The 14,803-nt window shown below is 38.7% G+C and overlaps 1 protein-coding gene across 1 annotated transcript; it reads left to right on the top strand.

Moving 5' to 3' along the window:
* Positions 1–660: 660 nt before the first annotated feature.
* Positions 661–1,593, top strand: Or5w12 (olfactory receptor family 5 subfamily W member 12). The gene has a single exon (NM_001000568.1). The coding sequence runs from the start codon at positions 661–663 to the stop codon at positions 1,591–1,593; it is 933 nt and encodes a 310-aa protein (NP_001000568.1).
* Positions 1,594–14,803: the final 13,210 nt, after the last annotated feature.

The following is a 14,803-nucleotide window of genomic DNA, read 5'->3' as shown; positions in this document are numbered from 1 at the left end:
CCAATGATACAAAGTTATTATGTAACTTTTTTTACATTGGTTTGATAATCTTCTTTTATGCAAACTCAGTGTTTGGAAACTAGTAATTCTTATTTCAGATAATAAAAGCAATGAGTGATAACAAGTGAAAAATGATTTCATGAAATAGGTGCCATTAAGAAAACACAGTACAACCATAACAGGAATTCCCATGAATTTTTATTTGTATTTGATGCTATGATGAGAGGTTAAACTATGACTTTATTAATACTATGAGTATGAAACTTCAGTTCAATTTTAGGACATTTTTATATTTTTTTTATATTTTTTACTTCATATACATTTTGTTGTTTCTTTTATGGAAATTGTAATATGATAACAAGTGCTAGGCTTCTCAATTTTACAACCTTAGGATGAGCATAAAAATCTTGTGTCAGGAATTATTTAATTAAGATGAAAAAAATCATCAACTGTCCACTTTATATATTTGTAAGAATTTTGAATGATCATGCCATTTGAAGAGTGATTTGTGTTGAGACTATGTTATGAATATACAAAATATAGGATACAAAATGAAATTAGATTATGAATGTTGTCTACAATTTTCTTGTTTAGATAGATTAAACCCAAGTCTATTGTTTCAATGCTTTCTGCAACTGTTCAGGCAAAGAACAAAGAAGAATGGATAAAGGAAATTGCTCCTCACACACTGAGTTTGTTTTACTGGGAATCACTAATGACCCCAGCATGAAAATGGTTCTATTCACTGTATTTCTTCTCATCTACCTCATTATTCTTGTGGCAAATATTGGAATGATTGTTTTGATTAAACTGGATCATCAACTTCACACACCAATGTACTTTTTCCTCAGCCATCTCTCTTTCTCAGACCTCTGCTATTCCACCGCAGTTGGACCAAAGATGCTGCTGGATCTAATGATCAAGCAAAAATATATTCCTCTTGTTGGCTGTGCACTGCAATTTTTTTTCACATGTGTCTTTGTAGATGCTGAGTGCATGCTGCTGGCTGTGATGGCCTTTGATCGATACAAGGCCATCAGCAATCCTCTGATGTATGTAGTAGACATGTCCAGTAAATTTTGCTACCAACTCCTAGTTGGAGTTTACCTAGTAGGAATGATAGATACTGTGATACACACTATAATGACATTTGGGTTATGTTTCTGTGGATCTAATGAGATTAATCATTTTTTCTGTGATATCCCTCCTATCCTGCTACTATCTTGTTCAGATACACAGATCAATGAGTTAATCACCTTTATTATTTTTGGATTCATTGAACTGAGCACCATCTCAGGAGTCCTGGTCTCATATTGTTACATTATCTCATCAGTCTTAAAAATCCGTTCCATCGATGGGAGGTTCAAAGCTTTCTCTACCTGTGCCTCTCATTTGACTGTAGTTGCCATTTTCCAGGGAACACTGCTCTTCATGTATTTTCGTCCTGCTTCTGCTTACTCTCTGGATCAGGATAAAATCACCTCACTTTTTTATACCCTGGTGATCCCCATGCTCAACCCTCTGATTTATAGCCTGAGGAACAAGGATGTACAAGAGGCCCTGCAGAAATTGAAAAATAAAATATGCTTTTAAATAAAGATGCACACACTAAAAAGTATAAATTTATATATACATGGAAACCCTCATTATCTTATTTCAACTACATACAATGACATAAAAATACCACAATTTTAATACACTAAGTCAGAACATACCTCTGTTTTTTGATTCCTAATATTTCACTCATTTTTTTTATTTCAGAGAAATAAAACTTTCTATTTTTGAAGAAACTTCATAATTATAAATATTTCTGAAATTTTAAAAAAATTACTGAATATATTTAATTTGAATCTTTGACAGATCCAGCTTATTTGGATTTTGTGTTTAAATGATTTTGTGCAAATACATTCTTCAGTTTAGTAGAAATTATATATTTTCAAAACATTTTATAATAAACTAAATTATTTGTAATCAATTTGTTATTGTAAGTACTAGCAAAATCTTCACATCTAGACCATAATGAAGAGGAGATCTTCTGAAATGCTCCCATTAAGTTTAGTGGCTAATGAAGCACAGGCACAGCTTTAAGTAGAAGAAAATATTCTCGATGCCTGAAGTGACATTTTCAATCCTTAGGTTGAAAAATGAGACTTCATGAAAAATAAGCTTCAGATGTAATGTACTAGGAGCAAAATGATAGTTTCCTATTCCTCAAGTTGTTGAAGATGTCAATCATGTACATGAAGACTTCATAAATGCATTGACTATACCTTGAGCACATCCACTGCCATGTCTGTCTGCATCCTACTTATTTCCATTTGAAAGTTTGAATGACTTCATCTTTGACATGTACATTGAGATATTAGATCAATTTTTAATAAAAGTACTTACTGTGTATTCTTGTTATTTTTCTATTGATTTATTTTAGAATGTGATTTCTTGGGGATTTGCATGTGGTACAAATAATATAGTAAATAACATTTAAAAGAAAAGATTTCAAGTTTATAATCACAAAGAAAACATATTTGGTTTGAGATGTCGGGTGAAGTAATTATAATGATTTGATGTTTATATATTGTCATCATGACTATTGATATCATATTATAACTCACAAAATATATACTGTTTTTCATATCAATTAAATATGAAATAATAGAAAAGGTAAAGATGTGCTACTATGAGGTCACAGCCACTTCTGAACTCAGTCATATCTCTTCAACTTTTTTTCTTACCACTCTCAAGCCAGCATTAATTATTCACAATGTGATTAAAAAATAATACTCCCTTAAAGACTTCATTCTCTTTCTTAGACATTTGTTTTGTTTTTGACACAATGCTCATAAAATATAAATATATATTTTAGAATTTCAAGCCACATAATATCTTACTTGGTATCAAGTTATATATCACTTAGGTTGGTTTGTATAGTTCAGATACATAAGGTTCTGTGAAAGAAAATACTGTCAATATGGATGCTGAGATATCTTACAAACCATGCAACTTTTCCCATTACTTATACTTAAGAGATTTTCAACTTTTCCATCTTTCTCTGCTCAACTTTATTACGTTAAAATGAGGAAATTTATTTGAGACCATGGGAAGAAGACCAAACATCAAATATGAGAAAATAAGACCATGATACACTATATTATCAATTAAAACCTTATCTGCACCTGCATCTTTCATGCAATTATATGATATTGTGTGTGAAAGATTCTAGAATGGTAGCAAATCTCAGAGAGTCTTCTGCTTTTCAAAGGAGCATTTAAGGGATTCTTTGAAGATTATCAGAATCATGATAGAAACATTCTATGGGAAAGAATGCTTCTTCTGGAAAATAACTTTCAAACTTGCGCTTGTGTCATCTGTAGTAAATGTATCTAAGTCTTTCTCTTAAAATCACAGTTAAAAACAACACTCAAAAAAGCATTAACAAACAAACAAAACATCTACTAAAACAGAGAGTGAAAAAAACCCATAGAATTTGTTTTGTGTTAGCTAACTACTCCTGAGCATACAGCCTTCCCTGAAGTGTGGTTAACCTACCCTTTGGAGAGAACTAATGTTCCCTTTCCCAGCGGCCATCAGTTGTGAATAACTTTTTGGGTATGGTTAAGAATATTTTTTTCTTGTTTTAATCAGTGTAGGTCTCATGTTGTCAGTGCTTCTGTTAGTTCATACATGGATCATCTCTATTGAATGTGAAATGCCCGTTTTCCTATTGTCATTTGTGGTGACCCCACACACTTCATGGGATAGAACCCATGCTTGAAACTGCTAAAGAGATCAAGAGCGTGAGACTAGATAGGTCATTACCCGCAAAGGGAAAAAAATCTATTACGTTATTTTGCTACAGAACATAGCAAAAAATGAAAAGAAAAAATTCCTAGATATACAATGCTATATCCATAGATCAGTGCATTGATCAATCCTGATCAGAAGAGCTTCTTCATACAAGGGATGGTACTTAACATTCAACAACCAAATTGGATAGTGTACGTAGAAGCAGAGACGTTGGAGCAATCAGCACTAAATGAGATGTCTTTACCAAACCAATGCCCTCAGATTCACAGATCTGTGTGGAACAAAAGGAAGAAATATTTAAAAAATGACTTATACTTTTAAGTACGCACATATGTGGTTTTCTAAGTGGGAGTATGTATGTATGTGATTGTAGGTACTTCTCGAGTTCAGAAGAGGTCTCAGTCACTGCATCTGGAGCTACAGGCAGTTGTGAGCTGACTGAATTAAGTGCTTGGAATCTGTTGCAAGATAGTATGTTCTCTTAGCCACCAAGGAGCTTCTCTAGACTTTAAATTTACATAGGATGCTTTCATTAAGCTTTCTTAAAACAATAAGAAATATCAAAGCAGGAAATAAGTTAAAATAACCCAATAGTTCAAATTCAATTATGGTATATAATATCATTCTCTATTGATAAAGATATTATCATTGAGGGACAGTCATTCAATAGAACCCACCACTCCTTTGGAGCAAAAAATACCCAGCGTCGTGGTGTGTGGCCCCTATTTCTTATACCAACACTGGAAAGGTGAAAACGCATCAAATTTTTCTTTTTTAGGTATTTAAATTTTTCAATACAATAACATTTATTTAAATCTTTTTAATTTTTCAATGTAAGTAGTATATTCTTCATTATTTGAAAAAGATACATGTATATTATATGTATACATACATATATATTTGACAAGTGTACATATTTTTTATATATTAGACAAGTATACACACACATATATCTATATCTATCTATATATATCTATATATGTATATATAGATATACTTTAATCTTTTTTACAGTCCAGACTTTATCTCCCTCACAGTCCATCCTCTGATTGTTCCATATCCCATACTCCTCCACCATTTCCAAGAGGATGTTACCACACTCCCCACACCTCACCAGAATTTCCCCTCCCTGGAGTCTCTAGTTTCTTCAGGGTTAGGTGTATCTTTTCAGAACTGAACCCAGATCCAGAAGTTCTCTGCTGAATATTTGATGGGGACGTCATATCAGCTGCTATAGTATGCTGCTTGGTTGGTGACTCAGTGATAGGTCCCTGTTTGTAAACACAACATAACATCAGTAATAATGTCAATCCTTGCGGCCTCCCCTTGGGCTGGATCCAAATTTGTGCTTGTCAAACAGGAACAATTTTGGGTCGCAGTTTATACTATGAGATGGCAACCCCATCCCGCCACTTGATGCTCTATCTTTCTACTATAGGTGGACTCTACAAGTCCCCTCTCCCCCTGATAGGGCATTTCATCTAAGGACCCTTCTTTTGAGTACGATGGGACTCATCTCCCAAATCTCTGGTAGGTTCCCCCTACCTCCTACCTCCGGAGGTTGCCTGTTCCCGTTCTTTCTTCTGGCCCTCGAGACTGGAGTTCTGTTCTGCGGATCCAATACCTGATCATATTCCCCTCTAACCTTCCTGCACCCTTTACACCCAGAACCCTTCTTCCCTCCACCTTCTTCTGCGATTGCTTTCTTCTCCTTCCGAAATGGGATCCAGGCATCCTCTCCTGGGTCCTTCGGCTTGTTAACCCTCTTGAGTTCTGTGGATTGCAACTTGGGTATTCTGTAACTTTTTGCTAATATCCACGTATTTGTAAGTACATACGATGCAAGTCTTTTTGGATCTGAGATACCTCACTCAGGATAATATTTTTTAGTTCTATCCATTGCCAAACCAAACTAATGATGTCTTCCTTTTTAAAATTTTTATTCTTTTTTTTTTGCACTCCAGATTTTATACCCTTCCTGGTCCACACTCTGATTGTTCCACATCCTATACCTCAAGCCCACCCTCTGTCCCCACAAGGATGTTCCCACACCACCACCCACCACCTCACTACCTACCACCTCGCCAGACCTCTTAATTCCTTGGACCCTCCAGTCTCTTGATGATTAGGTGCACCTTCTCTGACTAAACGCAGACACGGCTGTACATTCTCTGCTGTACATGTGTTGGGGGCCACCTATTAGCTGGTGTAATATGCTGCCTGGTTGATGATCCAGGGTCTGAAAGATCTAAGGGGTGTATGTTAGTTGAGTCTGCTGGTCCTCCTACAGGGTCACCCTCCTCCTCAACTTTCCAGCTTTTCCCTAATTCAACCACAGTGGTCAGCAGCTACTGTCTATTGGTCGGGTATAAATATCTACATCTGACTCTTTCAGCTGCTTGGTGAGCCTTTTCGAGGGCAGTCATGATAGGTCCCCTTTGTTAGTACTCCATAGCCTCAGTAATAGTGTCAGGCCTTGGGGCTTTCCCTTGAGCTGCATCCCACTTCGGGCCTGTCTCTGGACCTCCGTTTCCATAGGCTCTTCTCAATTTTTGTCCCTGCAGTTCCTTTTAGACAGAAACAAAACAGGGTCAGAGTTTTTGACTGTGGAATGGCCAACTCATCTCTCACTTGATGGATGCCCTGTTTTTCTGCTGGGGTTTGACTCAACATGTGTGCTCTCCCCAATGTAGGGCATTTTATCTGTGGTCCCTCCTTTTGAGTCCTGAGAGTTTCACACCTCCCAGGTCTCTGGTACATTCTGGAGGATCCCCCCAACCTCCTGCTTCCCGAGGTTGCTTGTTTCCAATCTTCCTGCTGGCCTTCAGGGCTTCAGTCCTTTCTCCCTACACAGTACCTGATGATGTTCCCCTCTTCTATTCCCTGTCCTCTTTCCCAGCCATCCTTTCCTCCCTCACAGACTTTGTGATTGCTCTCTTCTCCCGCCCTCTTCTCCAAGAGGGATTGTGGCATCCACACTTGGGCCCTTCAGCTTGTTTACCCTTTTGAATTCTATGGACTTTATTTTTGATTTTCTGTACTTTCTTTGACTAATATCCACTTAATAGTGAGTTCATACTCTGAATGTCCTTTTGGCTCTGAGTTACCTCAGGATGATATTTTCTAGTTCCATCTAGCTGCCTACAAAACTCAGGATGTTCTCATTATTAATAGTTGAGTAGTATTCTATTGTGTAAATGAACCACATTTTCTGTATCCATTCTTCTGTTTTGGGGTATCTGGTTTGTTTTTAGCCTCTGGTTACCACAAACAAGTTTGCTATAAACATAGTGAAACACTTGCCCCTGTGGCCTGGTGGGCCATCTTTTGGGTATAAGTCCGAGAGTGGTATGGATGGGGCTTCAGGAAGATTTATTCTCAGTTTCCTGAGGAACCTCAAGATTGGTTTCCAGAGTGGTTGTACCAGTTTGCAATCCCACCAGCAATGGACAAGAGTTCCTTTTTCTCCACATACATACTAACATGTACTGTCACCTGAGGTTTGATCTTGTCTATTCTGATTGGTGTAGGGTGGAATCTCAGGGTCATTTTGATTTGGATTTCCCTGATGACTAAGGACTTTGAACCTTTCATTAAGTGATTCTCTACCATTCGAGATTCCTCTGTTGTGAATTATCTGTTTAGTTCTATACCCCAGTTTTTTGTTTTGTTTTGTTTCTTTGTTTTGATTGGGTTGTTTGGTTTCTTGGTGTTTTGCTTCTTGAGTTTTTAATATATTTTGGATATTAGCACTCTGCCTGATATGGGGATTAGTGTTTTCTTTTTCTTTATTTTTTTTTTACTGGATATTTTCTTTATATTTCAAATGTTATTCCCCTTCCTGGTTTCCCATCTGGAAACCCCCTATGCTACCCTCCTACCCTCTGCCTCTGTGAAGGTGCCCTACACCTATTCGCTCCCACCTCCTCACCCAGTCACCTCACCCTGTGAGGGCATTAAGCCATCACAGGACCAAGGGCCTCTCCTTCCATTGAAGCCCAAAAAGGCCATCCTCTGCTAAATATGCAGCTGGATCCATGGATCACTCCATGTGTAGTATTTGGTAGGTGGTTTAGTCCCTGGGAGCTCCAGGGTGTCTGACTGGTTGATATTGTTGTTCTTCCTATAGGGTTATACACTCTCTCAGCTACCTCAGTCCTTTCTCTAACTCCTTCATTTCGGACCCTTGTCTCAGCACAATGATTGGCTGCAAGCATCTGCCTCTGTATTTGTAAGGCTTTAGCAGAGCCTCTCAAGAGAGAGCAATGTCACGCTCCTGTCAGCATTCACCTCTTGGCATCCCCAGTAGTGTCTGAATTTGATTTCCCAATCTGTTGCTTGTCAAGTTGTCCAATTGACAATGTCCTTTGCCTTACGGAAGCTTCCCAGTTCCCATTTATCAATTCTTGGCTTAGAATCTGAGCCATTGGAGTTCTGTTTAGGAAATTACCCCCTGTGTCAAAAATTTGAGGCTTTTCCCCAATATCTTTTCTACTAGATTTAGTGTATCTAGTTTTATGTTGAGGTCCTTGATACATTTTGACTTGAGCTTTGTGCAAGGTGACAAATACGGACCAGTTTTTATTTCTACTTTTAGACTGCCAGTGAGATCAGCAACATTTATTAAAGATGTTTGGTTATTTTTTAATTGTATATTTTTTGCTTCTTTCAAATAGTTTCTGTCTTTGTCATTTATGTGTGAGTCTTTTGCAGATTCATCATTAAGTTGAATCTGTGGCCTTTTCAAGAGTCTCCCCATGAAGACCTCTATTTAGATAATAGTGCAGATTCATACCTTGTATAGTACACAATAAAGCTATAATTAAAATGTAATAAAGGAGACAGCTATCCTAGAAGAATTCACAAAACACGTTTCTTTTATTCTTAAATCCTTCTACCTACCAGGAAAAGAAAAACAAAGAACTTGTTTTTCTGTTCTTTGAGTATGGGATGAGCATGATGCTTTTAAGAAGGATAGTTGGTAGAGGCATTAATCTGCTCCAGCAGAAATACTTTGGAAAAAAAAACAAGTATTATTTTTAGTTCCCAGTGAGGGACTGAAAACTCACTTAGGAGGAAGGCAACAAAAGCAGAATTATGTTCCATAATAGCATGAACTCCTCTGGACATGTTGTTCTGAAGCTCTACTCTCAACGATACACCCATCTTATGATTATACTAACTAGGAAACCACATTCCTTCACATCTAAAGCCATTTTCTATCTCTCTTGCATGGGCAATGACGGTTTCTTCAACAAAACCAGATTCCTTGATGGAATACCACCATTCTTGCCTGAAAAATAAGCAGGTGCCTTATTTTTCTGCTCTTTGCATACCTAAGACTTAGTGTTGCTGTAAAGAGACCTGGGCTTAGCAAGTGAAGAAATCTAATGAAGGGAGGGAAAAAACATAGTGGTGGAGTATAGAGTGAGCTGAGTCTTGGTTTCAATATCTTGGACAATGAGAATCAAGGGTTGAAGTGTGCCATAGGCCATAGCCATGCCTATCAATGTATTGGGTTAAGTTGTGGCCCACCATAATAAACAGAAAGATAGCCCTTGTGTACTTGTTCTTGGGAAAAACCAGGCGGCATAGTTCAGAGGTGAAGGAGTACTAGTGTTTTAGGTTAGTTCAATCTAACTGTAGCCAGAGACAAGGTTTCTTTAAGTGGTCTATTAGTGTGCTCTACTTTCTAGAAGACTGGTGGTGGTAAGGGTGGTAGAAGTACCATGGAGTCTCTATGACTCAGGTAAGAGATAAGGTAATTGTGAGGTGAGTTCAGCATTGTTATCAGAGTGTAAAGGGGTAGGGATTATCAATTGGGAGATACCATTAGTTATTAAAAGTTATGTTATCCTCTTGCTGGTTGTAGGTAATATTTCAACATATCCATAAAAGGTACTAATGCAGACCAGAAAATATTTGAAGCATTTGAAAGTGGACATATGTATAAAGTTGACTTCCAGTTGAATCTGATTTTTAAAAAAGTCAGGCTTAGTGGGTTGGTAAGTACAGGGGAGGAATTGGCTTTTTTTTTTTTTGGAAAATTTCTCAAGCACAATGCACAATTCAGTTCCTTTTAAAAAGGCTTTGTCTTCTGGAGAGAGAGAGAGAGAGAGAGAGAGAGAGAGAGAGAGAGAGAGAGAGAGAGAGAAGGAGAGAGGATTATGTGGGTTTGGATAAAAGGGTGAGGTGTATGGTCTTAGGATAAAAAAGCTGGTGTAGGTATTGGAGAATATCTTGCTTTGGAAGGTGTTCACCATCTTGAGGACAATTATTGTTGTGATCTTTAAGCAAGGATGCTTTGTATTGTGAAGTGGAAGAGGTAGAAAATGGAAAGGGTAGCCAAGCAAAATAGCAATGTTGACCATATTGTGACATGGGCTACATGGACCTGCAATGCACTGGCCTCACCTGAAAGTTAAAAAGGTGGCCTGAAGCAGTGTAAAATGTGTGAGGAATTAGTTATTATGCTTCATTTTGTCTGGAGAAATCCCTGTTTCCTCCACATGGTTGAGTATGTTAAGAGAATATGGAAGGCATATTTGGGGTCTCTGTAAACTGTTATGAGGAAACCTTGGAGAGGTGAAAATTTGATGAAGGTAGTCAATTCTGCATGTTAATTGGTGGTATGTGAGCCAAGGAGACTGCTTTGATGATGGAAGCATCAGATACAAAGGCATAACCTATGACTTTGAGGAATTTTTTAAAATTTTTTATTATATATTTCTTTACTTACATTTCAAGGGTTATTCCCCTTCCCAGTTTTGTGTCCATAAGCCCCCATTCCCTACCCTCCTCCTCCCCTATATGAGTATTCCCCCTATACATACCCCTTATTGCCCTCCCCCATATCCCCCTGCACTGGGGGTCCATCCTTGGCAAGACCAAGGGCTTTCCCTTCCACTGGTGCCCCAACAAGGCTATTCTCTGCTACATATGTAGTTGGAGCCCTGGGTCAGTCATGTGTAGTCTTTCGGCACTGGTTTAGTCCCTGGAAGCTCTGTTTCATTGGCATTGTTGTTTTTATGGGGTTGCGAGCTTCTTCAACTCTTTCAATACTTCCTCTAATTCTCCCAAGGGGGCCATATTCTCAGTTTGGTGGTTTGCTGCTAGCATTGACCTCTGTATTGGGCATGCTCTGGATGTGTCTCTCAGGAGAGATCAATATCCAGTTCCTTTCCATATGCAATTTTTAGCTTCATCAAACTTATCTAGTCTGAAGTAGGTAAGGGACATTGTTGAATGTGTGCAGGGTGAAGCATAAAAACATCTATGTTTTCAGAGCATAAGTGAACGGGCTTGGGTAAAGTCATGTAAATGGGAATCAGGGAGAAGCGTTGAGTGGTAGACAGATTTGAAAGGAGAGGGAATTGTTTTCAATGAGAGAGTTCGCAGACATAGAGACGAGTCCTTTTTGGCAGAGAATGGAGTCCTTTGAAGGTGAGCAGCTATGAAAAGAGTTGCAGGGAATACACAATGAGTAGGTTTCTTGAGATTATTTTATTAGACTTAATGATGATCAGAGACACTGCAGTAAGAGCTCACAGTGGCAGTGGTAGGCATTTAGAGTGGTGGTATCTATAATCATAAAGAGGGTGGTAATGGGCAAGAAGGAGGGCATTAAGAAGTGACCCAATACCCTGAGGACAAGGATGTATTGTTCTGTCAATATAAAGAGAGGGGTCCAAGGTAGTTGACAAGTCATAGGGCAGAGCTGAGGGGAGATTATATTAGAGTCTGGAAAATGATTTCAGTACAGAGGGAGGAGGCTCATGGAGGGGAGTCAAATTCTGCCTCATAAAGAGAATGTGAATACTGAAATCTAGGAGAGAAGAAAGTTAATCATGTCTAGAAAGGAGAAGATTTCAGTTTTGTGGAGGGATGGTGAATGGATCGGAGATTGAGAAATATATTCCATGGAGGGAGATTTGTGCCTGGGACTTAAGGAAAAGCATAGAGTTCAACTAGAGGAAGGACTGTTGGACTTTGGAAAGAGAAACCCTATAGTCCAGGGAACCTGGTAAATTAAGGAATTTGATAGTGTCAAAGCAGTTGTCAGTAAGGAATGGTCTGCAGAGAAGGAGGTTATAGATGAGGAGATTGGGAAATGCAGGTAAGATTGGTAGAAACATCATAGATGAAAAAAAACGGGGGTTTTTCCTGAAAAATCCTGATTTAGACAAGGATCGTTCAGGTGAATTTATAGATTGTTGCTTATTCTGTTGCTGTTTTATCATGTAGCCTGGTGGGTTTGAGAGTCCATGTCAGAATCAGCAGGCAGTGCTTGAAGAATGTCATTCTGGTCTTTACATGAACATGTTCACACATACACACAGATGTAAAGACTTTCAACACACACACACACACAAACACACACACACACAGACACACACACAGACACACACACACAAACACACACACCATATAAAACATGTGCCAGAGATTACTAAATAGAATTCAAGTAGAATTTTTGGTTTTGTTTGTGTTTACTCTGATATCATCAGCAATACTTTGACTTCTCCCTTTAAAATTTGTATCCTCACCATCTCCTTTAGATTTCTTATAACTCTGATTAGAACTTCAAGTACTATATTGAATAGATAGGGAGAGAGTGGTCAGCCTTGCTTTGTCCATGAGTTTAGTGGAATTGCTTTAATACTCCTTCCATTTAGTTTGTTTTCCTTTATTTTTTTAATGAAAAAAATTTTATTCTTTAATCTTTTTTTAACAGACATTATCTCCCTCCCATCCATCCTCCAACTGTTCCACATCCCAGACCATCTGCCCACATCTTGAAGAGGATTTTCAACCCCACTAGACCTCCCCACTCCCTGGAGCCTCCAGTCTCTTGAGGATTAGGTGCATTTTTTATGACTAAGTCCAGATTCAGCAGCCCTCTGCTGTATATGTTATGGGAGACACATATCATCTGATTGGTCACTCAGTATCAGAGATCCAGGTATCCATGTTAATTGAGACTGCCTGAGACAGCCAGTCTTCCTATGGGGTTGCCCTCTTCCTCAGCTTCTTCCAGCTTTCCCCTAATTCAACCACAGGGGGTCACAAGCTTTTGTCCATTGCTTAGGTATAAATATTTGCATCTAACTCTTTCAGCTGTTAGTTGGCCCTTTCAGAGGGCAGTCATGATAGGCCCCTGTTCATAAGCACAGAATAGCATCAATAATAGTGTTAGACCTTGGGCCTCCTCCTGAGCTGGATCCCAATTTGTGCCTATCACTGGACCTCCTTTTCCTCAGGTTCTTCTCCATTATTTTTCCTGCAGATCTTTCAGACAGGAAAAATTCTGGGTCAGAGTTTTTGACTGTAGGATGGCCACCCTATCCCTCTACTTGTTGCCCTGTCTACCTGCTAGAGGTGGACTCTATAAGTTCCCTCTCCCTACTATAGGCCATTTCATCTAAGATTCCTCCCTTTGAGTCCTAAGAGTCTCTCACAAGTCTCTGGTACATTCTAGAGCTCCCCCCCTCCCAAAGTTGCCTGTTTTGATTCTTTCTGCTGGCCCTCAGGGCTTCAGTCTTGCCCCCCACCACAATACTCAATCTATTTCCCCTCTTCTCCTCCTCTCACTTTTCCCACCCAGGTCCCTCCCTCCCTCTCCTCCTCCTGTGATTGCTTTCTTAAGTTTGCTCTATATTGCTTTGATTATGTGTAGGTTTGTGACTTGTATCTCTGATGTCTCTAAGACTAAGATGAAGAGGTGCAAGATTTTGTTGTTTTTCAAGATCTATACTTGAAGAGAGGAATCTAGCATGACTTTACTTTGAAAAGTTCAATTCTGCAGGTGACTTTGACTGATCTAGACACCCACAGCCAAACAGAGGATAGAACTTGGGGACAATTATGGAAAAATAAGGAGAAGGCTTGTAGGCACTGAAGGAGCTAGGAACTCCCTATGAAAATCAACAGATTCAACCAATCTTGTCCTTGGGGTTCTCAGAAACTGAACTACCATGTAAAGAGTATACACAGACTGGATATAATCCTCCACAAACACATGTAGCAGTTGTTCAGCTTGGTCTTCAAGTGGATCCTGAAAAACTGGAGTACAGTCTACCCAAAAGCTGTTGGCTGTCCTTGGAATATGTTCTTGTAGCTTGGCAGTGTTGGATTACCTCAGTGGGAAAGGATGCACCCACTCCCTAAGAAACTTGATGTGCTAGAACAAAGGGATACCGAGGAGGAGGTCATACTCTCTCAGAGTAGAAGGAGATTAGGGTGCTGGAAAAATTGTGGGAGTATATGACTAGGTTGGGGCCAGATTGAGGGGTGTAAAATAAATACATAAAATGAATAAAGAAAGAAAGAAAGCAGTAAACTCACTACAGTGGACCCTGTGGGAAGACATCAAAAACAAAGCTTTTCTGAACATTCCAGTCAAAGTCTTGGCAATTTAATGTTCAGTTCATTATCTGGAAAAGGTCAATTTAGTACTAGTCAGGCAGAATTAGGACTGCCAGGAATTTAAGGTCAGCATGATTTACCTAGTAAGTTTTAGCAACTGGCTTACTTAGTTAGGAAGGACCTGTATCCAAAGTCAAAAAATAAAACTTTAAATTAAAATAACAAACAGGTTTTAAAATGTTAAAATGGTTTACATTTTCCAAGTTTGAAATATCACATAGTCTTACATAATATATATTGTAGTTTTATGCAAGCCAGGATGTCTTATAACATTAAGAAACACACAAATCCACACACACACACACACACACACACACACACACACACACAGTCAAAAGAGTCACTGAGACACATTACACCACCTAAACGCACATTAACATATGTGTAATTTATCCACAGACCACACAGAGCTCAAGAAGAAGGATGACAAAAGTTCGGATGCATTTGTCCTTCTTAAAACGGAGAACAATAATATTCATAGGAGAAGATATGGAGACAAAATTTGGAGCAGAGACTGAAGGAATGGCCATTTAGAGCCTGCCCCACCTGGTATGTATATGGGATGCAACCCATA

The sequence above is a fragment of the Rattus norvegicus genome, chromosome 3 (genome assembly GCF_036323735.1).
Source record: "Rattus norvegicus strain BN/NHsdMcwi chromosome 3, GRCr8, whole genome shotgun sequence".
Classification (NCBI taxonomy): Eukaryota; Metazoa; Chordata; class Mammalia; order Rodentia; family Muridae; genus Rattus; species Rattus norvegicus.
The sequence above is the reverse complement of the archived record's forward strand: the minus strand, read 5'-3'. Positions and strand labels throughout refer to the sequence as shown.